Raw genomic sequence first — 25,578 nt, 5'->3', positions numbered from 1 at the left:
TTGGCAGTCCTTCAGATACCTGGGTTTCAGATACCTGGAGAACGAGAGTAAATGACAATGCATTTCCATGCTATGAGAAGCTTCATCTACTGGTTTTGTACAAGTCAAGCTGCTGCTAAAGGCACAAGAGCAAACCGGACCACGGGGTAGCAGAGTTTCAGTTGATAGCCCTAGGTGCCAATAGTGTCAAGAGGGAATGCGGCCAAATTCTGAACCCAACTACTACTGAATCGTCTTACCGAATTCAAACCTTACTATGTTTACTCAGAAGAAAGCCCCATTGATTTCAATGCAATGTGCTTCCAGGTACGGTGGCAGCTTGCATGTGACAACTCCCAAGGATTCAGTACAGTGGTACCTCGGGTTAAATAGTTAATTCGTTCTGGAGATCCGTTCTTAACCTGAAACTCTTCTTAACCTGAAGCACCACTTTAGCTAATGGGGCCTCCCACTGCTGCCACACTGCTGGAGCACAATTTCTGTTCTCATCCTGAAGCAAAGTTTTTAACCCAAGGTACTATTTCTGGGTTAGTGGAGTCTGTAACCTGAAGCGTATGTAACCCGAGGTACCACTGTAATAGGGCTGCAAGTGATGGCATTTTATAGCTAGAAACAAGCTTTGACTTTATAGGATAATGCCTCCATAAAAACTATTTTAAAAAAGCAGCAACTAAGACTTCAAAACAAAGTGTCATTAAAAGCTTCCTACAGCCATGTATTCATTCCTACTTATGCTGGTTGTATATTTAGAAGTTGGATGTTCAGTGCAAGTTATCATCCATTATTCAGAACATGGCAAAGATTAATATTCTCTATTCCAACAAGTAAAAGGTACATAGGAAATTGCACACTAAGTATGACAAGAGAACCAGTGAGGCAAAACGGAAAGAAACCTTTATGCCCTTCTAATTAATGAAAAGTGATCAAGTTTATTTATTTAAGTTACATTTTGCACACATGATCCACACATCCAGACCAAGTCTAGACATTTAAAAGGCATTCCAAGACACATCTAAAGTAACATTCTGCCCCGGTTAGTATTCAAAGAAACAAGGACAGTGACAATTACTTTCAAATTCCTGAAACAAGAGACTTCCAGAAGTGGCACACTGAAGTCTGTTTCTCACTGAAGGCAACATAGTTTGAAGAGCTACAACCTTTCAAGGCTTCATCTTACTTTGCACTAATTCTAAACACATCTGAACTCCACTTTTCCCCTATTCAAAGTGCACTATGCACTGCTTTTTCTCGGCCTGCACACACCAAGTGCACAAAGTGCTCTACAAATACACATGATTCAGCAAACAATAGACCCTTATTTGGTTGGGGGTTCCCCAGACGCCTAGAACTGATGAATGAAATTCAGATAGGTTAAAGGTTTTCTTTCATTCTTTCGGAGAGGCATGGAAGGAGGGCAGCATACACACACCAACTGAAATGAAAACCAATTTTCAAAAATATTGTTGCTACACTCACACAAACAACTGGCCTCCTGGTGCTGATGAGCACTATCATTAATTGTTGTTTTGCACATTTTCCCAGCTCCAACTATTGAGCAAACCCCCATTTCCTAACTGTAGCCTGTGTTCCATGTAAGTTACTAAGATTCCAATTTTCAGGACTCTCCTGATCTCAGATGCCAATTTGGCAAGATTAAGGATGCATTCCAAGCAGTGTCTATGGAGTTTTGAGAGAGGGGCAGCACCTGAAACTGCAATTGACCTTCAAGTGTTTCACTCTAATTGCCTCGTTATTCAGCAAGTATCTACACCCTATTTCCAATTTTGCATTATTCAAACAAGTCTTGCTATTCAGTCATACAGTGTGCAACTGGTGACCCAAGGTGAATAAAAGTAAGACATGATTCCTCCTAAAGCCATCTGTCACCTAGCTTCACTGAAAGGCCAGAATGGAGAGAACAATGGGCATCAAAGGGAACTTGTGCCATGCGTTTGCAAACGCTAAGTAAATATGCAAACTCCAACCCCATACAGTATATTGATGGCAAGCACTGAAAGTAATAATCCTTATAAAAGATAGAGGCAAAAGGGGGGGGGGAATGGTAAACGCCAACTGCCGGTGTAAGTGAAACACACACACACACACACACACACACACACACACATCAACAATTTACATTTTAAAAAGGAAAAACCCTTATAAAAAGATGTACTAGAACAAAGCCACAATAAGTTAGTGTTTCCATAAAATGGCATGCTGTTTTGTTCCCCATTCTATACATTGTTACTGTCTGCTAAATGCTAAGTATTTTGACAGCATAGTTGTATAATTGAGGTACATTAGTTTATATAGATCTTAAGCATTGTAAAAAGGTTAATTTTTTTCTTCCAGTTTTTTTTCTTCTTCATCTCCCAAGAAGAACAATGGAAACATTCCTAAAAGGCAGCCAATGGTCACTCCAATAGCCTTACCCTATAAAACACAAAGAAAAATGGGTCACTCACAATTTAGTTATGAAGGTTACCAGATTTCAGGTCCAACAACAGGAACAGGAAGTAACGAGCAATGAACCTCATTTCTATTATCCTTCTCATTCCCAAATATTTGCTGCAGAATTTACATTCTGAGAACCTCCATGTGCATTTTTAAAAGAGTTTATTCCCACAATAATAGGGAGTGGGGTAACATGCACATTGTATCTCCACAAGTTCAAGTGTTCAGGAATAATCTGAATACTGGAGTTGCTGCTTTTCATAGTCTCATGACCATCTAGTCATATTTCCCTTACAGCTGCCTTGTACTTGCCAAAACTACTTGTTGCCAGAGTGGCAAAAAGTATAAAAGGATTTAACAGAAACACGTAAATGCAGAAATGGGAAGCTATCACTTGTATCTATAGTGTGCCTACTATGGTCATTATATCTGCAGAACAAGCCACATGTTAAATGCCCCTAAGATCTCAAAATTCTGAGAGCACTTAGCTTTTTCCAGCTGACTTGAATTCTGATCCAAGGTGCTACTGCACTACACAGTGTCTGCTGTTAGTTTAACCTCTCACTAACCAAAACTGTATGTATAAAAACACAGACACAACATAGACTCACCACGTGTGCACTGAGGCGTGTTTGCCACATGTCAGCTTGTTTGGGCGTTAGATCAGGAATGGAGAGGCCCAACCTGGAGGCCATAGCTTCAATATAACCTGCAAGTCTTGGAGAAAAAAACCCAAAAAATATTTTGAGCAGAATAATATGAAATATAGCAGTTACAGGATACTCGGTTTCTGTTGGTTGTGGAAATGCAGCGAGCAATTCTGTCTCCTGAACATATGCCAAACCAGCACTTTGGTAAGCCGTTAGAACTTAAGAGGGACGATTTCAATACTAATACATAAAACAGTTGTGGCCCTGTGTCAAGGGGGAGTTGGTTCAATTGCTTATAGGGTGTGAAATAGTTTTAAGGACTGATTTGAAACTTGGCAGTATAGGTGAGGTAAGCCTATGGGTGATCCATGCGAGATTTGGGGTAGAAAGAATAGACTTTTAAAGAGGCACTCTGGCATGTAACAGGTGCTGTGCCCTTTTGTTGGGATGGTTTTTCCGGAAAGCTTTCTTGTTTCTACTGCAACTTCGGCGGGGGGGATGGTTGGTTGTGAACTGACAAATCTGAGACTTAGTTCCACTATGCCACTGCCAGTCATTCAGCTCCAAGGTAGTGGAGACTACACTAAACAGCCCCAGAGCAATTGTTGGTAAAGTAAATATTGGCATTTGGTTAACCACTGTACGAACAAGATACTGGATCACAGCCTATAAAATATAATTAAGACTTACCCCAATCCAGCTAAGTCCGAGACAAGATTTCCCAAGGCAGCAGCTAGATATTAAAGAATCACAAGCATTGTAATGCATCTACTAAGAAAAGAACACTACACTACACAAATGCCAACTGTTTTATTTCATTTAATGATTCAGAATCCAGAATTATACCTAATATTATTTGCTTGCTTGAAACCCTTTATAATGCACCTTTCTATAAAATATTCAAGGATCTTACAATCAAATATATATCGGTACAGAATACAAACAATAATCTTTAAGAACCCGTAGGAGCAGAACAGCTTGAGAATGGTAACCTACACAATTAAAACAGGAATTTCCCAACAATGAGGGTACCAGAAGAGGAATGAGATTGTCAGGTAACACAGAGAGGAAGGTAAATCTGGTATTTTGGTTTCAGGGCATTTAAGGCTTTAAAAGTCAAAAACAGCACCTTGAATTGAACTTGGAAAGAAAATGGTAACCAAGAAAGCTGGTACAAGAGCAGGGTAATACAGGAGTGGGGAATTTCTAAGCTATGAACCTAACTGGATAAGCCAGGCCTCCCCATTCCCAGGCCATTTTAGCCAAGTCATGTCACGGTGTACTGCCCGGCACCTCTGGGGTGATAAAGTGAGGGATGAGCCAAAAGGTGGTTGTCCTTTGCAATACATTCTGAAGCATATCATTTGGCTGATTATGGAGGCTTCAAAGCAGTGCAGGCTGGCTCTCTACAAGCACAGAGAATCAATTGATCAGTGTGACTTTGAATAGAAAGTGCTTTCTGCAGAACGAAAAAAATGTTTCTCCGATGCTCTTATAAGCTTCTCCAGGCATCACACTCTAAAAAGAGTAAGAATCTAGGATGCAATTGTATGTTTGACCACTTTGAGATTTTTGGGGTGAGCGGGGGGTTCCATATCCATGTGTACATGAGCACTGGCAATCTACAGGGGAAGGAATAGACTGAAAGGTGCAGCAAGCAACACATTTACAGTACTCAGGGGGATGTGAAAACATACTTTCTCACATACACACAACAGCAATAGCTCAGTGACAGAGCATCTGCCTTGTACACAGAAGGTCACAGTTTCAATCCCCAGCATCTCCAGAGAAAGACTCCCTTTCTGAAACTCTAGAGTGCTGCTGCTGTCAGTCAGTGAAGATAATGCTGAGCTGGATCTGACTCAGTATAAAGCAGCTTCCTACGTTCCTAGTTTCAACGCTTCTGCAAAACCAACTTCTATTTCTATAAGCATGTTAATCTTGCTAAGAAAGCTGCTGGCATTATTGAATTTAAAATCTATCACAAATATTTGCCTCCAGGTTCAGAATTAGCCAGTCAATCCTTTTGGATGAAAAAGTTCCAAAATTTAAAAGGAGACTATTCAATAATACTTCACACTTGTGACTTTAATATGGCTGCCACTCTTTCATCTTAAACAGAGACACTTTGTTTCAAGTGTCATGGAGAATTTTTTGTTGTTGTTGCTCTCTTGGAACAGTTTGGAAGCGCAAATAAAAGAATATTTTGCAAAGTGAGAACTTATTTATTTAGAGACCTTAGATACCAATAAACACTCAAAGTGGCTTTAAACTAATAATAATAGTAATGATGATGGTCGTGGTGTCAGTTAAAACTATTTAAGAAGAGAAAACTAGGAATGCAAGAGGCAAATGTGAGATCTGTTTCCTGCGTGGATTCAACCTCTTGAGCTGTTTAAGCATGTAGGAAATGCTTAACTCAGGGGTCAGCAAAGTTTTTCAGCGGTGGGCCGGTCCACTGTCCCTCAGACCTTGTGGGGGGCCGGACTATATTGGGGGGGGGGGGTGAACGAATTCCTATGTAAAAACACCAGGCAGGCCCCACAAATAACCCAGAGGTGCATTTTAAATAAAAGGACACATTCTACTCATGTAAAAACACGCTGATTCCTGGACGATCCGTAGGCCGGATTTAGAAGGCGATTGGGCCGAATCCGGCCCCAGGCCTTAGTTTGCCTACCCATGCCTTAACTCTTTTGTCCCCAAATCTTTTCCAGCCCTAATCACCTTCCCAAACAGCTTTTTCACCCATAAGGACCCCTAACCATCCCAGGTGAAAATGGAGCTCAGGGAATGTGATTTAGAAGTACAAACAGGAGGAGAGAAGCAGCCTCTCCCCAGCTGCCTTTCCTTGTGGTTATACACAGCCTGCTTAGGATTTTAAAATCATGGCAGAAAGAGTCATGGAACTTTAATGTGCAGTTTCTGCATAAGAACTGGGTTTCTGTAAGATTATCTGGTAACCAAATTTCCATCTGGCACTATAAAGTTCAATCATCAATCAGCAGTTTTTAAAAAATTACCTAGTGTGCACAGACATATTCATAGATTAATAGACAGCTATAGCAAAATTGCCATGGACAGTCAGTCAAGCATAGATTACTTACCTGCCATAGTAGAAATTCCAAGGACAATTCCTATGGACAGTTCTATTTGTGTGCCCTAAAAATAAAGAGAATATAAACTTTTATTAAAATCTACACATTCATTAACAAAGGCAAGGTTACAGAAGTTGTTTATTTACCAAATTAAGACATTAGGAATAGCAGGCTCTCTGCCACCCATTTCTCCTGGAAACTTTAAAAGACAACATGCATAAGATTACATCTATCATAGCAATACAGTATGCTAAAACATTGCTGAAAATAATGTCTTTCTGAAGCTAGTGTTACATATGTTATCATATCAAGGTAACTGGATATCAAATATAACCCAGCACAAAACAAGCTTGAGACCAAGGAGCAACATGACTTACCGCAGCAATCATAATTGCATTATCAAAAAATCCAAACCCTACAAAAGGTATTGCATTGTGGAAGAACACTAGAAGAAAGAGACACATGTGTGAGGAGTGCTTTCAAATGCTTGCAAATTCATACATGCAGACTACTGTTCAATTCTCCATTTTCTACAATTTGAAAAAACTCCCATATGAACTGTGTTGTTTGAGATCACAGAAAAGGGATATGGAAGCCTCTTTCCATGTATAACTCACCACACAGCAACTACCAGCACATTGTACACAGTGCACTACAAAAATCGATGCAGCTGCTATAGGCCCAGTTAATCTGGAGTTGTCATCCCTCCCCCCCCCCACGAAAATTGTCATATATGGGAAGGGTTGTGTTGGGTAGGGAAATCTGATAATAAACATTAATCAACAATTTGCAAAGATCTGGGTGAAACATCTTCATCCTCTCTGTCATATTTCGTTTCTGTCCCTTCTAACCACACTCTCCTCTCATCACAGCTAAAGGTAAAACTTACTAGTAAAAATTATTTTTGTAAAGATAGTCAGATTTATGATGTTACTCATAATTTGGGGAAGCAAGATTTAGAATTCTATAATGTTCTGACTCAAGCAGCCCAATGTACTCTCATGTATTCAACTGTATGCCTTGCATTGGCCTCGAGAGAAATGTTCCAAGTATTAGAGAGGCTTTCTCCACAGTTAAGCTTCTAAAAAAATAGACATAATTTACCATGTTTCAGCTGTCCAGTGGATGGTGGCGCAACTTCCAACTTCTCTAGATAAGTAGAAAAATGTGATTAAAGAAAAGCATTATAATCACACATATTTGAACATCTGTTCTCTTTGAACAGCATAGTGTGAAATCCTCATTTCATAGAAAATTTAGCTTTCTTCATATATGGCGCGTTCGCAAGCTACTGCGCAGAAAACTGCAGCTCGGTAGCTCACTGCAGTCTTCTGTGAGTTTCAGATCCATGCTCTCCTTTGATTAAACAAAAGCATGCTAACAGAACTATACACTTATGCACGCTAATGAAGCACCATTTCACAAAATAATTGACTGTATATTCATTTGCTTGATCATCTGAAACACTGAATAATATTGGCTAAAATACTCAAATTACATTGTCACTAGTGCAGGGGTGCCCAACTGCTGACTAATTGAATTCTCCCTGCTTGTATGTACCGTAATTGATCTTGAAAAATCCAACCTTTAGTCTCAGCATATGATAGGGTACATGATTAAGCTGTTGCCCCTTTATTAAAATCCCACAATTTAGGAATATGGAAGGATATTAGGCAACATACAGAGACCTTTTAGACTTTTCAAAAGAAGAAATAAAACTTTAAAAACATGACACATTGGAGAGGCTGTGACAGACTGGTTGCAGTATCATCAAATAAATGATTTGTTTAGACAGGATAAATGGAGGGGTTTTATGACCCAAAGCTCACAATTTGAAAGAGATCACTGAGAGTTGGGAAAAATGATTTCCAAAATGTACAAGTCACTATTAGAATGGGAAACAAAAGATGAATTGGTAAAATCAGCTATAATTCACTGGGCAAGAGATACAGGTCATAATATAAAGATGAGTGCATGGGAGAAACTATGGAAAAAAGATTTAAATTTTAACATATTGAGGGAGAATTTTATTTATTGAGGGAAATGATTTACAGGTGGTACCTGACACTGAGTAAACTAGCTAAGATGCATAAATCTGAATCAGATATGTGTTGGAAATGTAAAGAAAAAGAAGGTACTTTTTATCATATGTGGTAGACATGCAAAACGGTTAAGACTTACTGGGAGATGAAATATAATAAACTGAAAAAAAATGTTGAAAAAGACATTTGTTAAAATCCCAGAAGCTTTTCTTTTAGGTATAATAGATGTAAGTATATTTAAATATTGGGGGGAAATAGAATATGTAGCAGAAAATAATAATAATAAAATGAACCATGAAAGGGAGAAGGTAAAATGAAAATAATTGTGTGTTTTACATCTGGATTGTTGTTATTGTTTCAATTGTAAAAATGGAAATGATAAATACTTTTTAAATAAATATCACAATTTAAGTTACCCCATGGCCTTTAACTCTCAAGCACCCTACCATAAACAAGGAGTGGCTAAAATGTATACTTTCATAGAGACCACTTACTACCCTTAAGTGCTCTTGATAAACTCAGTTATCAGAAGATTTGAACACTACCCAATACCACAAAAAGATGTTAGATTGCTTACAAGAAGAAATCTCCAACACTGGTTAGTGGTATAAACCCAATTTCCTGCCACAAGAAGAACGTTACACTAACATTTACGCATTTTTAAGCAACACTCTGCAACTCAAAATACATTGGATTAAAGTGATAGGAGACTGAGGGGGTCATTTAAATGATATCCTACTGCTGGGGTGTTAGTAAACAAAACAATATTAAGCCTTCAGTAAGGAAGAAAATTGCAGCCTAACAAAACACAAAGCATCTACTGGTAATCCAAAAGCAGGAATTGGGTTAACAGTTCTTATAGCAGCAACAGTTAGTGTTTTGCAAAAAATTATGAAAACAACCACATGATTAATGGTACAAGTAGGTTAAATCACATTGTGTGCATAGCTGTACAGAGTACATTCAGTGTAGTGTAGTTAATAAAGTGTGTTGATGTTTAGTGGGGGGACATTTACCAGATGCCATGGGACCAGTCACTGTGTCTCAGCCTAAAGTAGCAGGGTTGCTGTGAGGACCCCTTGAGCCTCTGAGCTCCATGGAGGAAGAGAGGGATGCAACTGTTTTATAGTCCAAAAGAATAAACTATGAGGGTGTATGCCTTATTTTATAAACAAAGACACTGGAAAGACAACTGGCTCTAAGCAAGTGTATCCTACATATACAGACTGAAGGATCATCTTACCTGAAGTTAGTTTCTGTGCCTCAGATCCATCAGTTCAGAACACAGAATATACAGTACGTAGTTTTTCTCCACCTGCCTGTCAAGGCAAAGCCAGCAAATCACTTGCCAAGATACTATCAGGACAGTGAGAGATTTAATTACCCCATACTGAACAAAATATATCCCTGTGTCTGTCAAAAAGGAGCTTTATTCAAGAGCCCATAAAAGCAAATGGCACTATGTGGTAGAAGACATCTGGACTGGTGGATAAGATGCACAGAAACCAGATCAAGTTAATTTTAACTTTATTTAAGCAACTGAAATATTACAAATACAGCATGAGAACTACTTAAAGGTTTGCCCAATGGGAAAGTCTCATTTCTAGGTTTCACTATAGCAGTTAACATAAACAGTCTATATCGAGTAAACATCTATTGATTCTCAAACACATGCTTTTCCCCACTGATATTTTTAGAAACAAGAAACATCTGCCTCTTTTCTTAGTATTGCACTTCATACAAATGTATCGATTTAACTCCTTACCAGGTACCATTTTTTCCTGCCAAAAGTAACCCCCAAACTGCAGGCACACTATAATAAAACTTTTTCTAGCATGCCTACAAAGACATGTAAGTTAGTCATATATACCGTATCTTTCGTCCCATAGGACGCTCCGTCCCATAGGACGCACCTAGTTTTTTGGGGCTGCGGATCTCTGCCCGGCGCGAGGGGCGCTCTGCTTAAGGGCGCCCCTCGCGGCAGGCGGCAGGCTGCTATCCGCAGCGTGGGGAGCCCTGCAGGAACTCCCACAAGGCTCCCCACGCTGCGGGTGTCTGCCCAGCGCGAGGGGCGCTCTGCTTCAGAGCGCCCCTCGCGCTGGGTGACAGGCTGCTTTCCGCAGCCTAGGGAGCCCTGCGGGAACTCCCGCATGCTCCCCAGGCTTGCTGATAGCTTCCTGAAGCCTGGAGAGCGAGAGGGGACGGTGCGTACCGACCCCTCTCGCTCTCCAAGCTTCAGCGAAAGCCTGTATTCGCCCCATAGGACGCACACAGATTTCCCCTTCTTTTTGGAGGGGGAAAAGTGCGTCCTATAGGGCGAAAAATACGGTACTTGCTTTGTTTTCAAGATGTTGCTGACTATCCATGTACTATTATTTCATATTACTTTATGGACACTGCTTAGATTTTTTTTTTAATTAGACAGTTCATAGTTGTTTTCTCAATAAAAATAAAATAAATAATGGCTGTATGAGGGAAAATATATTTTCATGAAATTAATTCCTCAAGAATGGTAAATATATAGTCTAGCAATGTCATCCTTTTGGTATCCTCTAAGATGTACACAGCATCACATAGTACAATGGTTTTCAAATTGTTTTAAGGGGATGGTTACCTACACACTTACTAGAGGATCTTCAATAAGAAGATTGGTAACAGCAGACAAGCTTCCCTAATAACAACTTGCCCAATACCAATGACTTTTCCAAGAATTCCTTTTTGCTACAGGACAGTTGGCTATGTTGGGAGCATGCTCAATTTATTCAGGGCATAGACGTGCACCCTAGAACATGGTAAGCAGAAGGCATAGTGGGGTTTACCAAACGTTCACTGAATGATTTGCAGTAAAATCAGAAAGTTTCTAATTTCTAACCCTACAATAGCAACAGGGTTCTTCCTTTCTAATTTAAAATTAGGCTGTTAGGAACCCTGATGGTCTGTAGAAACTCAAAAGCAGTTCATCCCAGTATATAACTCATAGGGCAAAGTAGGCAATTACCTCTGTCTCTGGTGCCCCATTTTGTACTATGAATCCTGCCCAATAGAAACTACTCATTGGCCTCACCTCCCCAGGGACCAGACAGGAGCGGACTGGCTCTGAAGACTACTCCCACTTCTCTCCGTGCCAACACAACCACACTGTATCACATATCAGCAATCCAAAGATGCTGTAACCCTAATTTTCTTCACCCCTGCTTCCCCAACAAAAGGTCCCAATAATTCACTCACACTGATCTTGCAGTGATAAATCTAGATAGATTTCATTTTTCTCAATAATTTTGACAACCCACAGTGACAGCAGGAGTATACAGAATAATTTGGTAATCACAGGATGAAATTCTTCCACTTGCAGTTCTGAAAACTTCTGCAAGAGTTCACCATAAAAGCTTAGAGATGCCATTGTTTCAGATAGGCACATGACAGTACTAAGAGGTACTTCAAGTTGAAAACGGGGGAGAAATGGCTTAATCAAGAAGAAAAAAACTATCAGACCATTTATGGCACAGAATACCAGTCAAGACTGTTGAACAGCTGCTTTTCAGCCTGTCAAATCAAATCATATTTAGTGTCAATTCAAATCATATTTTGTTCCATTTTGGAACAAACTGCTCTATTTTCCGAAAGGAAGAAAAAGCTTTGAAAAAAGGCTTAAGATTCACTTCAAATCTGTGAGCAAAGGATAGCTCCTAGTCTACATACACACACTTGGGAGGCCTATAAAACAGAATTTGGATCCTTTGATGTCTACCTCTACCAACTGTTAGCATTGTATCTTCTTAGTGTTCTACCACCACACCAATATGAAAGGCCACATATCCCATTCATGCGAGAACTGTACATCAGAATCTGAAAGACTGCTTCCCCTTTCATCTTTTAAACTGGAGAAAAAGATAGCAACCTGTCCCCATCATCTTACCTAAGGATGTTGAATGTTCAGGTGGGAAATAAACTGATCTGAACAGTTCAAAAAGGAGCTCTCGAAATTTCTGCTGGGCTTTTACCAGGTTATAAACAGACTACAATAGGTTGCTCTGGTACTGCAAAAACCAGTTGTTTCTTTTCCAATGAAATTTTGTGAGCATTTTGTAGTGCATTATGAATTTACCAAGTTCATACCAGTTTTATCTAACTTAAAATTGAGATCACAAATTCAGGTTATACTTCATCTACACCAACTAGCTTGCCAGTTTAAAAATTATTTCTAAGTATTTTTATACGACCCTTTAAATCACATTCCCAGGGTGATTTACAAAAATAATAAATAAGATATAAATACAAACAGAAAGCTAAAAGACGCAAAATCATAAAAGTGGCATAAAACAGTCAGCAGGATCAGGAAAGTTTTGGGAAAGGTCATTAAAAGGACAATAAGCATTCTGCAATTGGGGTGCCACAATCAAGGCAGCTCCCTCTTTGACTGCCACTCACTTCACCTCAGATGGTACATGCATTCCACTCAAGATTTTTATGTACAGTCCTTCAAGAGCCCTGGTCCTTAAACTGCTCTTTGTTCTCCTCAATCACAGTCAATGTTTCCACTGCATGATTAAACTGGTACAGACTGGACTGTTTTTGACACTAGATTACTAACAATCACCTGGTGCATAGGATCATAGAATTGTAGCTACAAATACAGTTCTTCTCTACTAATGAGAAGCCAATAACCAGTGTTGGTTCTTTCATTTCAGAGTTCAGAACTATCCTTTCAAGAATCGTATTTAGTCTGAACTTAAAAAACCAGACTTAATTACAAATATTCTAAGAGTGCTATTCACAATATGAAACTGGAAATACTTGTCTGAACTTAAAACGGGGGCGGGGAGGGGAGGGCAGTGTCAGATTAAGCAACACATTGATTTACAAACAACTAAAAAACTGATGAAAGTATAAATGAACCCGATTAAAAGAAAAGCCATGTCTGCCAACATAATTGATAGACTTAGATGCCAAGAGTATACAACTTGCATAGCAGGATCCTACAGAGATTACAACATATTTGTCAAGCATCTCAGCAGTATTTAGACAGCTAAAAGCCCACACACAAGAGAGAGCTCTGTATTAAAACTAAGGTCTGACAAAACAAATCAGATACAACAGATATTTGCTCTGAACGTCTGTTAAATTATTCAAATATCACAGCAAATAATTTCTCTGGATCTAGTGTTGCTCTCCATCCTCCCTGGCACACTGGAGAATGCAATGTATACAGATAGGATCACAGAGTTACTAGCAATAGCCCAGTTAGAACTAGCACAGCATTGACACTTTCACTCCCATTTTACCTTAAAAAGTTGGTGGAATAGAGTCTAAAACTTAGCTGTGCTTGAGCAAGTTATGGAATGCAACAGAGATGTAAGAGGAATTAAAACCAAATGTTATCCTGGTTCCCATTAACCCAACAAAGGGTTCTTCCATCCCTCCAGTCTCACACCATCTGCTATGGTCCAATGCTTTACTAAAGCATTTGTGGCTGCTTGTTTGATTTCCAAATCCTACATATAAAGGGGTATGTGCTTATATCACATGCATATCTCTTGTTGCACAGATCCACTTCAAATCATGGTTTCACAATTTTACTCTGCTCTTGTAACGAAGTTTGATTTTGTAGTGTCATGCTACTATGCTATAGAATGTATTGTTCCTTATTGTTTTCCTTTATGGAAAGTTATTTTTTTAAAAGTCAAATGTCAAGAAGAGAATTAAATACAAAGTTTAACTTGACAAACAAAATAATTAGAACACAATCCTTAGGACACACCTCTGAGGAGAAGAAGAAGAAGAGTTCGGATTTGATATCCTGCCTTTCACTCCCCTTCAGGAGTCTCAAAGCGACTAACTTTCTCCTTTCCCTTCCTCCCCCACAACAAACACTCTGTGAGGTGAGTGGGGCTGAGAGACTTCAAAGACGTGTGACTGGCCCAAGGTCACCCAGCAGCTGCATGTGGAGGAGCGGAGACGCGAACCCGGTTCACCAGATTACGAGTCTATCGCTCTTAACCACTACACCACACTGGCTCTGCTAAAATTGTGTATTTTCTCAGAGATTCACCAAACAATATTGCCTATCTTTTTCCCTTGTCTCTTTCAATTCTTTTTCTATTCCTTCTTTTCTCTCATTTTTTTCTATTCCTTTTTCTCTATCCCTCCCTCCCTCCCTCTTTTTTCTCTTTTTTGCCTCTAGATTAATGTTTGTCTAGACAATTTTTTTTTAATAATAGTCTTTGTATTTGTCTATATAAACCCTATTAAAAATTTATGTATGAAACAATACTGCCTGCATTAATGATTTTGAAACTAAGACCATCTTTCCAATTCTAGATGTCACTTATTCAGTCTGCACATAGGTGGTAGTAGAAGTAGTACTGTAAAAGTATTTATAAGACATGAAAATTTTTGACCATTTTACCCCCTAAAAATAGGGAAATGAATCACATGCTCCTCATGACTCATATACCATGACAAGGAAAAATGCTTTTTAAAAAAATGACATTTAGCCACTGTTCAGAAGTAAAATACTGAACTATGGCCTAGTCTTGGCCTTGCACATTCCTCGTCCTGTGTCTGTGGCAATTATGGCTTGGATTTTTGCATAGCCATAGCTTGCTGGTTTGGATCCAATAGCAAACGATGAAGTACCTAACTAAGCAGAACACGTATGAGAATGAGGAAGTCAGAGATTTATTCAAAGCACCATGATTAAACTACACTGCGCTAATTCTTTATAGCACAACCACACTTGGAATATGGTTTAAAATTCTGATTGCTGTATATCCAAGATACTCCCTCATCCTCATAACAGAAAGGCTTTTCTCCTTCAAGCATATTAGAATTTGAGCTAATCAAAGAAATTAGTTGGCAGAAGATTTCGGACAGTTAAAAGTACTTTTCATAGAATTCATCACTAAACTATGGAACACACTGCCACAAGATGTGCTTATAGGTATAAGGTAAAAGACTTCAAAACCTCTCACCATGAATTTGTCTTTCATGGCTATGATTCATGATGGCTAAATGGAATCTCTGAATTCAGAGACAGAATGAGTGAGTTCAAGGAACAAGCCATAGAATAGCTGCTCTCTGATTGAGATAACTAATTGGCCACTATGAGAAATAGAACACAGGATCTATATTTGGTTTGATTCAGCAGGACTCTATTTAAGTTCACCCAACTATGGTGTGTTATGCCACAACCATCATTTTGTGACTGACACCCACAATGCTCTCTCAAAAATAGAAATATGTCCAATGGTCCCCCCAAAAATGGCAACCCCTGAAACTAATTATAGTCATATGCTAATGCAAATGGAAACAACCATGGCCATTTCTGTTAAACATTCCAGGTTACACAAAACAAACAGAATAGCATGTTTATGTAAGTAGATTTAATGAAACAGCAGCATCTATTTTGCATCATATCAAAACCATGGTTCACCTAGCACCTATTTAGACCATGCACGTTTATGTAGCAAGTAGAGAAGTTTACTGTACCCCAAGTACTAGTTGGTTCGGGTGGTACTATTTGCTTCAATGGCATCTCAAGTGGTACCAGTGGTTTAGGAAATCTGGAAGCTAAAGTTTTTCAAACGTAAGAAATAAAGTTACATTTCAATGTTAAAAGCCTTTAATATTCATGAATCCGTGTTTTCAGAACTTACTCCAACTACAAACTGTGCAGCATAATCCTATGTATGCTTGCTCAGAAGCAAGTCTAATATTTTTCTGCTATGCCACTGGTATATTTAATGGTCGAGATCTAATTTTAGTCATACTTGCCCACTGAAAACAATGGACTTAAAGCCCACTGATTTCAGTGCATCTACTCCAAGTGTAACCCAATGTGCAAGGTGAAACATTCAGTTTAATTGGGCACCAACAACATTCTGTCCAGTTTATTCTGGTTTTCCTTTTTTGTTGCTCCACAGCAGATTCAACACATGCCTATATTGTGGTATAATCTGATCCAGCATTATGTGGTGTGCTTTATACTACTTATAAGAGTATTTGCACACACACACGGAACACCACCGGGGTGGGAGAACAGCTTGTGGTGTATAACAGTTGGAGGAAGGAAACAATTAGGCACACCAACCTGTTGCTTTGAATTTCAAACCATCAAGGTCTATCACATACACTTGTGTGAAATGGATAGGTTTACCTTATTCCTGAAGAAATTGAAGTAATATGGCATATTTTCCTCTTTCCCAATCTTGCACATAAAAAATAAACTCTGCTAGGTTTACATAGACTTGTCAAATCCTTATGAGATTATTTATAAATTTGGGCAAGTGCAACCAGAAAAAAAATAATTTGAGTCAGGATAAATCAAGAAAATATGACAGACGTATCGATAGCTGAACTACTGCTTCTCATACTGGTACAGATGCTTGCAGAACTACTCTTGCAAGACCACAGCTATGTGCTTGCCTTCTTACTGCTCCTTTGAGGGAAGAATTGTCTATTTTCCTCCATGCACATCAATTAACTGCTCCTGCCCAAATCTACAAGTTACTTGGCGAGCATCTTTAAATTTTATTCATTAGATACTTGGGTTTCAGACAACCTAGAGGTCATTTTTACCACAGGTGAGCAAAACAGCTGCTATTTATAAACCTATTTTTAGCATTTCTTTGCCCCTTTCCTCCTTTCTACTCACAATCATTTGCACAGCAAGTTGTGCATGACTGATACAACAGGAAAATAAACAAACTACCAGAGATGGAAAGGGTCTAAGGCCATCACAGATAATGACTGGCTACCAAGGGAGGTAAATTCTTGGTAGCTCTATACTTTGAAGATCTATGCATGGGATACTCAGGGATACTGGTTTTCCAGAATATTTTAAATGGGAATATTTACTGGAAATTAGGGTGTTGTAGCAGACTATTTTCTGATACCCTAGGGAGTGATCTAATTTAGCATCCTTAGTATTTAGAAAAACAAAGCTAAAACTTTGAAACTGTCACACTAGCCTAATATTTCTTTGCATCTGACATCCATTCATTGTTTCTAATGAATTTATGAAATATAATATTTTCCATAGAAAAATAAAGCCCTGGAAATGTTTCACCTTGCATCATTGTGGAGTCTGTGCAGAGTGTGTTGAATTTTATGAATCTGAATAAAGAGTGTGAACAATAGTCTCTCAAATTAAATATTAAAAGTCATAGTATCAGGTATATAGTGGCATTGTATTTAGCATGTAAGCACCTCCTGTTAATCCTGCATGACCGATCTCACAATAAAAAGGCAACTTCTGTAACTCTTTAATAACAAATAATTATACACAGTCTTGAAAGAGATACTATTGCCAAAACAGAAGACAATGCACTATTACAAAAAAACAGGTTTGTTAGTTCTGTGATCCAATCTAGTTCTGAGTCATTGTCATCATGTCATTCCCCAAAATAGCACAACTTTATGAAAGCTGTGTAACTGTTCCAATTTTTCATGCCAGAACAAGTGTTACTTAAGTTATCTGAGCTAATCTAAATTAGAAATCTTTAGTTCATGTGACCTTTTAACCAATGCTGTTTCGCTACCCTTTAGCCATTTTGAGATAAAAATGTTTGTATAGAAACAGTTGTATAGCTTTACAGATGCTGGCTAGCAGTAATTAAAAATTCTACTTTGATCTCACCATGCAAATATGGTCAGAGAGATATGAATGCAGCACTAAATAAGAGCAAAGAACATTTAGCTCATAAGAACCATCTACCAGAGAGTCACAGTAACTTTTAAAAGGGAAACACAACTCCTAAGGCAAATGCATGTTGATACCTTCCAGCCCCCACTCCCTGAAGTTAGATAGGCTACTATGATGCCACAGAAGACTGCAGCAGTACAGTGGTACCTCTTGTTACGGACAGGATCCGTTCCGGAGGCCCGTCCGTAACATGAAATGCCTGGAACTTGAAGTGCTGCATCTGCACAGGCGCACAGTGCGATCTGGCGCTTCTGCACATGCGTGAGCGGCGAAACCAGGAAGTAACCCATTCCGGTACTTCCAGGTTGCCATGGGATGTAACGTGAAAAGACGCAACATGAAGCGGAAGCAACACGAGGTATGACTGTATTAGAAACTCAAATATAAGCTAATTACCAAATGGCAGCTTAAACCTAGGTTACAGTCGCCACAATGGAATATCTAGGTGGCCCTTTTTGCAAAATAATAATAATATCAATATCACTTTATATTTTAAATAAAAATCTCAGTGGTTTACAACACATTAAAACAGCAAATAAAACAATGCAGAATAAAACAAATTCAAGCTTCAAGGAAAATATTTCAGATCCTTCTCTGACATTTTGCTTTCCCACTTAATTTCTATACCTGCCACATAGCAGAAGTACTCTAGGAAGTCAACGTGTGTAGTGGTTAGAGTGTCAGACAAGAACCTAGGAGATAAGGGTTTGAATCCCCACTCCGTCATGAAGCTCGGTGGGTGTCCTTGGGCTAGTCACAACGTCTCAACCTAACTTACTGGGGGGTGAACCATATACTCTTTGGAGAAAAAGGTGAGATATAATTGCAATAAATAAGCTCTTCTGCTTACGAAAGCTGGAGGGTCCAACCAGATGGGGATTTCAGTTGCCAACCTGGCATCCAGAGATCTCCACCCGGGGGAAATTCTAAAACTTGTGCAGGTACTGCTGTCAGTACTTTGGCTTCACTTAATTCAACTGAATGAATTGCCACATCCTCAGGACTGTGTGCCCTCAGACTTCATGTGGGTAAGCTAATTGGCACAACAAAACTGCTATCTCAGAGGCCTCATTTCCACTATGATTTAAGCTCCTAAGACTCTTGACATTTAGTACCTTCTCCTTACATACCAACATAAATGAGATAGGTCACCATTTCTCTTACATGCACTGTCCATACCAGTGGATGCAGGAGAGGGGATTAGTGGAGACTACAAATACTGGCTGACTTGTAATTCAAGCCAATATTTATGGATCCCAAACAAATGACTGAGAATTCTAAGCATGTCCCCTTGAAACACGACAGAGATTCTGAGGTGCAGAACTAATGCTGAATATGACAAATAGGAGCTTCCTTTAGAAGAAAACGACACTGGGACTCTCAACAGGATCCAGCAAGAAAAGCCTGAGGAAGGCCCCAGAGGAGGGGGGTGGGGAGGAAGTTAAAAGCTACTGTCAAGAGAAAAAGCACTGTACACAGACAATTAGCAGGTTAAAAGGTAAAGGTAAAGGGACCCCTGACCGTTAGGTCCAGTCATGACCGACTCTGGGGTTGTGGCGCTCATCTCGTTTTATTGGCCGAGGGAGCCAGCATGACTAAGCCGCTTCTGGTGAATCAGAGCAGCGCACAGAAACGCTGTTTACCTTCCCGCTGGAGCGGTACCTATTTATCTACTTGCACTTTGATGTGCTTTTTTTAAAAAAACACACGTTTTTATTGCATTTTCAGTTTACAGAAGAAAAAAGAAGAAAAATAAATAATACTCCAACTTTCAAAATACATTTTTAGATTGTTAGCTGGACTTCCCCACACCTCCCTCACCCTGCATTCTTTACAATAAAACATATCAGCAAATTATTACCTTGTTTCGTATCTTATCTATACCTTTCAAAATATTTTACTTCTAATTTTAAGGTGCCTTCTATCTAATATTTATGCCTTAAAATAAAAAATATAATAACCTTAAATTTCAACTTTTTCTTAAGTGTAACTTATCTTCCCATTTTCTCGATCTAGTTGCAGGAGCTAGGTTCCAAAACATGCAGATTCTTAACATTCATATAGCTTGTATTGTTTTTGCAAATAGTCCTTAAATTTTTTCCAATCTTCTTCCATTGTCTCTTCATCCAAATCCCGGATTCTGCCAGTCATTTCGGCCAATTCCATATAGTCCATCAACTGCGTCTGCCACTCTTCCAGCGTGGGAAGATCTTGTGTCTTCCAATATTTTGCTATAAGTATTCTTGCTGCTGTAGATGCATACATAAAAAATGTCTTATCCTTCTTTATCACCCTTTGGTCCACAATGCCCAGGAGGAAGGCCTCTGGTTTCTTGGGAAAGGTGTACCTAAACACCTTTTTTAGTTCATTATAGATCATTTCCCAGAAGGCCTTCACTTTTGGACAAGTCCACCAAAGGTGAAAAAATGTCCCTTCAGCCTCCTTACATTTCCAACATTTATTATCGGATCGATGGTAAATTTTTGCAAGTTTGACTGGGGTCATGTACCACCTATATATCATTTTCATAATATTCTCTTTCAAGGCATTACATGCCGTAAATCTCATTCCAGTGGTCCATAACCTTTCCCAGTCTTCAAACATAATGTTATACCCAATATCCTGAGCCCATTTTATCATGGCTGATTTGACTGTCTCATCCTGAGTATTCCATTTAAGCAGCAAGTTATACATTCTCGAAAGTACCTTGGTCGCACTTTGATGTGCTTTTGAACTGCTAGGTTGGCAGGAGCAGGGATGGAGCAACGGGAGCTCACCCTGTTGCGGGGATTCGAACCACCGACCTTCTGATCGGCAAATCCTAGGCTCTGTGGTTTAACCCACAGCACCACCCGCATCCCTTAATTACAGCTCTGCAAAACAAAGGCTGGAGTGAGGTGGTGTAGGCATCACATAAGCCTGCATTGCAACACCCAAATCAGAATTATTTTTATTTTTTGGAAGATTTAAGCAGGAAAGAATTTTGAAATTAGAATTTTGAAAAAGATAGGAAAATTCTGATTGTTTCAGAACTGAAGTTACAAATATAGGAAGTAACTATTTGAGAGTTATAAGACTCAATATTAAAGCTTTGATTTATATTTTTATATATAAGGTTAAGAGTAAACACATATCTGAGGCTAAACAATACCAATGCAACAGATTGTGAGTACCTAACTATGGGCCATCCAAGTGTCCTTTTCAAGGGCATATTTACCAAAGTCATGGCCCAGAGTCAAATGCAAGCTAGTTTCTAAATGTGTATTGTAACCTCAAACCTTATCCAAGAAAGCTTGCTGCTAGTAACCTATAACACTTGAACTTTAAATTTAGCATTTGCTCATTTTTCTACTTTAAAGGTTGCAGTTCTCCAGTCACTTCAGCCTTTCATCTAGGAGACTATCAGCTGGGAACCTGCTATATAACTGAAAAATAGGTGAAAAAATCAATGTGAAAGATAACCTTACATGATCTTTAAAGCCATTTCAACCTGATGCTGTCACATGCATGCACTTTGGAACTCATAACAGCTGCTCTTATTCACTATGGAAAAAGCTGAATGGACATTATTCACACTATGATACAAGCCTTTTATATTAAGCAATGTTCCAAAACAAGCTATTTGATGTGCCAGCTCAATGTGACAGAATACATGCTGGAATATTCATGATTTCAAAGAAAACATGCCATCCAATATGCTGGAGGTCTAAAATGCTACCATAACACAATACTACAGTAAACGTAAAAGAACACACCACAGTTACAATTGAACCATGATTTATTTTTTATGCAAACCTGCCCAGTAAACTGCAGGATATCTTTAACTTCTACTATTCTATGGCTCTTCAGTTTGGCTAAACAAATCCTGTTCAACCCTCGTTCCACTTCTATCACCTTCTATTTCATTTCAGTGTTGAATTATAGATTGTAAGCCCCCTAGATAAGAACCTGTCATCTGCAGAGATGCGAAGTCCTGTGAAAAAAGCTGGGAAATTTAAATGAAAAAATAAACAAGGAAAAATCTAGCTTTTCCCACGGCTTCACATCTCAACCTCTGTACTTGCATACATTGATGATATAGACAAATAAAACACCATATTTTTCAGTGTATAAGACTAGGTTTTCCCCCTAAAAATAATGTCAAAAATTAGGGGGCATCTTATACTCTGGGCCATCTCCCCCCATTTTCTTAAATCTGAGTCCCCAAAATAGGGGGTGTCCTATACATGGGGGCATCTTATAGACAGAAAAATACGGTATTATGCTAGATAAGCAAATAAAATACTCTTAACATATACTGTGGTGCAGGCTGAAGTTGAGAAGTACAGTATCTTCTCCTTTTAGCAAAATCTCTAGTTTTTCCAAAATCTTAACTAAAAGAAGATGGATCCCCAATCAAGTATATTCTGTTATTCCTATTCCACGGCTTCTGTATCTTTTATTAATATACAAAATCAATGGGTTGTTCAATAGCCATATTTTAGTCTCCATACATCAACAGTCAAAGCAGTTAGAAAAGTTTTACATTGACAAGATGTGCTGAATCAGTGCAGTTGTCACCTGAAACCCTCACAGAGACTGTCACTAGAAGCAATTAGCACAGAGAAACTAAGGCTAGCAAAAGAGGTATGGTCTCCAAATCTGCAATTTTAGCTCCAAACCATCCCAGTGCTCGTTAGTACCACTTAGGTCAGATATATCTCCAATTTTAGTACTTCCATTTCAGTGTTGTGAAACAAGCTGCCATCTACATGCAGTTTCAGAACTATGGAACAGTTTAGTTGGTCATGTGCCCTCCAATCAAATCAATGTTTGTGCTTTATTCTCTACTGCTGTAGACAGTAGACTATGCTCTCATTGATTCCCTTTTCATATAAGAGCTTTTTTTTTTTAATTGCCCCATTTATAAAATATTCACATCTTAAATTTACCATAATAGTACTCCCAGGTATCCAAGTTACCATGCTCTGTTTCCTGCTTCAGTCTGGAAAGTATCAGGCACACAGTGCAGGAAAATGGGATAGCAGAATTTGGATTACAGTACATGTATACCCACGGGAACACCAATGTCAAGAATACACCATGACTATCTTCTTGGCAACAATCCACAAATGGGACCCAAAGTATTGGACGCAACCGATTCAAAACACTGGAATGGAACAGATTAAAGAATCAAAAAATCACTTGCACAACCCTAAATGTGGCAGGAGAGATCCTGCATGTGATCACCCAGTATGTAAGAAGTCGCCCCTGTACAACTGCTATCAAGTGTGCAATTCAGCTTTCTGCACACCTTGCCAAATGCTGGAAAAGCAACATTTGTAATGACAAGCTAAAAAAGCCACACCTGCACACAGCTAGCCATGGGCTAGGAAACCAACATAGGGTGAATACTTTTCCCCCTATATCAGGTTAGTGCATGCCTTCAGTGTTTCCATGCCTAGGCCTGGAGGCTCAATCAAGCCTCCCTAAACAACATGTTTGTTAACTTGGAAGCTCTGCCTCCTGAAGTCAGATGGGTGGGTCCATGAACTAAAGACAGGCACTTTCCCCATACAAGTCAGAATTCATTTCAAGCACACAGCCGTAGCCTCAACAGTTTATTTCTAAAGCATCTGAATCCCTGTCCCGTTCCAGACAAAAGCAGTACCAGACCCAGGCCTCAAACCTGCTTGACAGCCACACCCTCCCCCTTAACCCCCCAGTTACAGTGGCTGGTTATGGTTACACAGCATCCCAGGAAAGCCACTCTGGATGTGCTCGGGGACATTATCCTTGTATCTTGTGCATTCCAGGGCGATATTATCGCACGGCGAAGGCGGGTGGAGAACGGCGGCCGCTGCCCAAGTTCACGCCCAGCGCCGGCTGCAATCTTTAAGCGGCGCGCAAGGCTTTACTTGGGAGTTAAGCCTCGCTGAACTCCGGGTAAGCGCGTTATAGATACGGAAGGGGAGAAACGATGCGCCAAGTAGGAAAGTTTCGCTTCTTCTTCTTCTTCTTCTTCTTCCTGGCTCCTCTTCTCTCTCTCTCAATTCCGAATACTTGCCCGGGGCGGGGAAGCGGCGCCAAGAAGCAAAGCCCCCGGGACCTACCAGGGTCGTGGGTTCGAATCCCGCGTCGGGCAGAAGCCCTTTCTTTCCCCGGCGGCCCCTTTTGCTTACCTTGCGCGATGGCGATGGACTCGAATCGGTGCAGCTCCCTCAGCAGGCAGCTCCTCTCGGTGGAGTGGAGGCTGTAGATGAAGTCCCGCGCCCCTTGCGCCGTGTTCAGAGCCTCGATGGGCTCCTTCTTCGGGTGCGTGCCCAGAGACCGCGGGGAGCCCGCCGAGGCCGCCGGAGCCACCGTCCTTCCTCGGAAGGTGCTGAGGCAGCGGCGCTGGCTCGGCAGAGGCAGGAGGCACCGGCGGCGGCAGCAGCAGCAGCGGAGGCCCCTGGGCTGCGGAGCCCGGAGGCTGAGGCGGGAAAGCAGCGCGGAGGGCGAGGAGCCGCCGGGCCACCCGGAGCCCAAGCGCAGCGCCAGGCGGCAGCTCAGCCACGTCGACGGCATGCCTCGCCGGCCCCTTCGGAGCGGGGCCCGCCCGCCCGCCCGCTCTCTCTCGCTACCGGCGCTGGGGAGGCGAAGGGCGGCGCTGCCCTGGCGAGGGGGAGGCGCTGCTCATGGGAGACGCTTTCGCTCTTTCTCGCGGCCGCTCCCTTCGCTGGCTTGGGAAGGGGTTCGAGTCACAGCGGCGGCGGCGGCGGCGGCGGCGGCAGCTCCCTGCGCCGCCTCGAGGAGGCTCCGGGCATCTTTCCCTCCTCCTCCTCCCAGAGCGGGGCGGGCTTCCACGGCTCGCCTCAGAGACTGGTCAGGCGGCGCTGAGGTAAAAGGGGTCGGGGGGGGGGGCAAAGAAGCGCAGCGCGGCAAAGTAGGCTGTGTGCGCGCGTCTGTGCGTGAGGAGAGAATGAGGCAGGGCGGTTCTGCGCAGGCGCCGGACGGCTCGGTCCGTCCTGTGGGAAGAGCGAGGAGGCGGCCCTCTCCATGTTTTTTCTCTCTCTCCGTCCCCGCCCACACCTCCGTCCAGCCTATGGGAAGAGCGAGGAGGCGTTCCCCCCCCCCCCCGCTCGCTCCCTCCCGCCCGCCGATTAACGAACGTTGGGGAGTCTGAGTGACAAGACTGGCGTGCCGCGCCGTGCCCCTTGACAGACCCCGGCCGCTCCCTCTCCACCAATACGGCGGCTAAAACTGGTCTTGGTAACCAATCAAAGGGACAGGGTCTGGCAGGGGCTCCGCCTCTCCCCACCCTCAACAGACCACCCTCCTGCCCTTCGTGCAAGATGTGGATGGACTACAGCTCCCATCAGCCCCGGGCTTTCGACCACAGTGGCCGGGGCTGATGGGAGTTGGAGTCAAATTCCCCACTTCTCTTTCTCGTGCCTCTTTTTGGATGAGTGTTTCACAGACTGCTGTTTTTTTTTTTTATAAAGCAAGGGCTCGATCCCAGAATCAGTAGGATGAATTATGGCTGCTGAGGGTCAGCCTTCTGCATCATGCAAAAGGAAGAAGAGGGGATTGCCCCTGAGCATGTCCAGAGTGGAATCCTGCCTAAAGAAATAACGATTTTCAAAAGTAGGTCACATCTGTTATGTACTGAG

The 25,578-nt window shown here is 40.9% G+C and overlaps 1 protein-coding gene across 2 annotated transcripts; it reads right to left on the bottom strand.

Moving 5' to 3' along the window:
• Positions 1 to 909: 909 nt before the first annotated feature.
• Positions 910 to 24,922, bottom strand: TMEM65 (transmembrane protein 65). Of its 2 annotated transcripts, XM_081874722.1 has the most exons (8): positions 24,109 to 24,922; positions 15,733 to 15,813; positions 7,307 to 7,351; positions 6,580 to 6,647; positions 6,212 to 6,266; positions 3,795 to 3,837; positions 3,066 to 3,171; positions 910 to 2,433 (listed from the first exon to the last, which is right to left on the bottom strand). In XM_081874722.1, the coding sequence occupies exons 1-8, from the start codon at positions 24,491 to 24,493 to the stop codon at positions 2,335 to 2,337; spliced, it is 882 nt and encodes a 293-aa protein (XP_081730848.1). In that variant the 5' UTR covers positions 24,494 to 24,922; the 3' UTR covers positions 910 to 2,334. The 2 variants fall into 2 exon arrangements, with proteins under 2 accessions (XP_081730848.1, XP_081730849.1); XM_081874723.1 differs by lacking the exon at positions 15,733 to 15,813 and having other exon boundaries at positions 24,109 to 24,916.
• Positions 24,923 to 25,578: the final 656 nt, after the last annotated feature.

The sequence above is a fragment of the Podarcis erhardii genome, assembly GCF_964252035.2.
Source record: "Podarcis erhardii genome assembly, chromosome: 8".
Taxonomy (NCBI): Eukaryota; Metazoa; Chordata; class Lepidosauria; order Squamata; family Lacertidae; genus Podarcis; species Podarcis erhardii.
The sequence above is the reverse complement of the archived record's forward strand: the minus strand, read 5'-3'. Positions and strand labels throughout refer to the sequence as shown.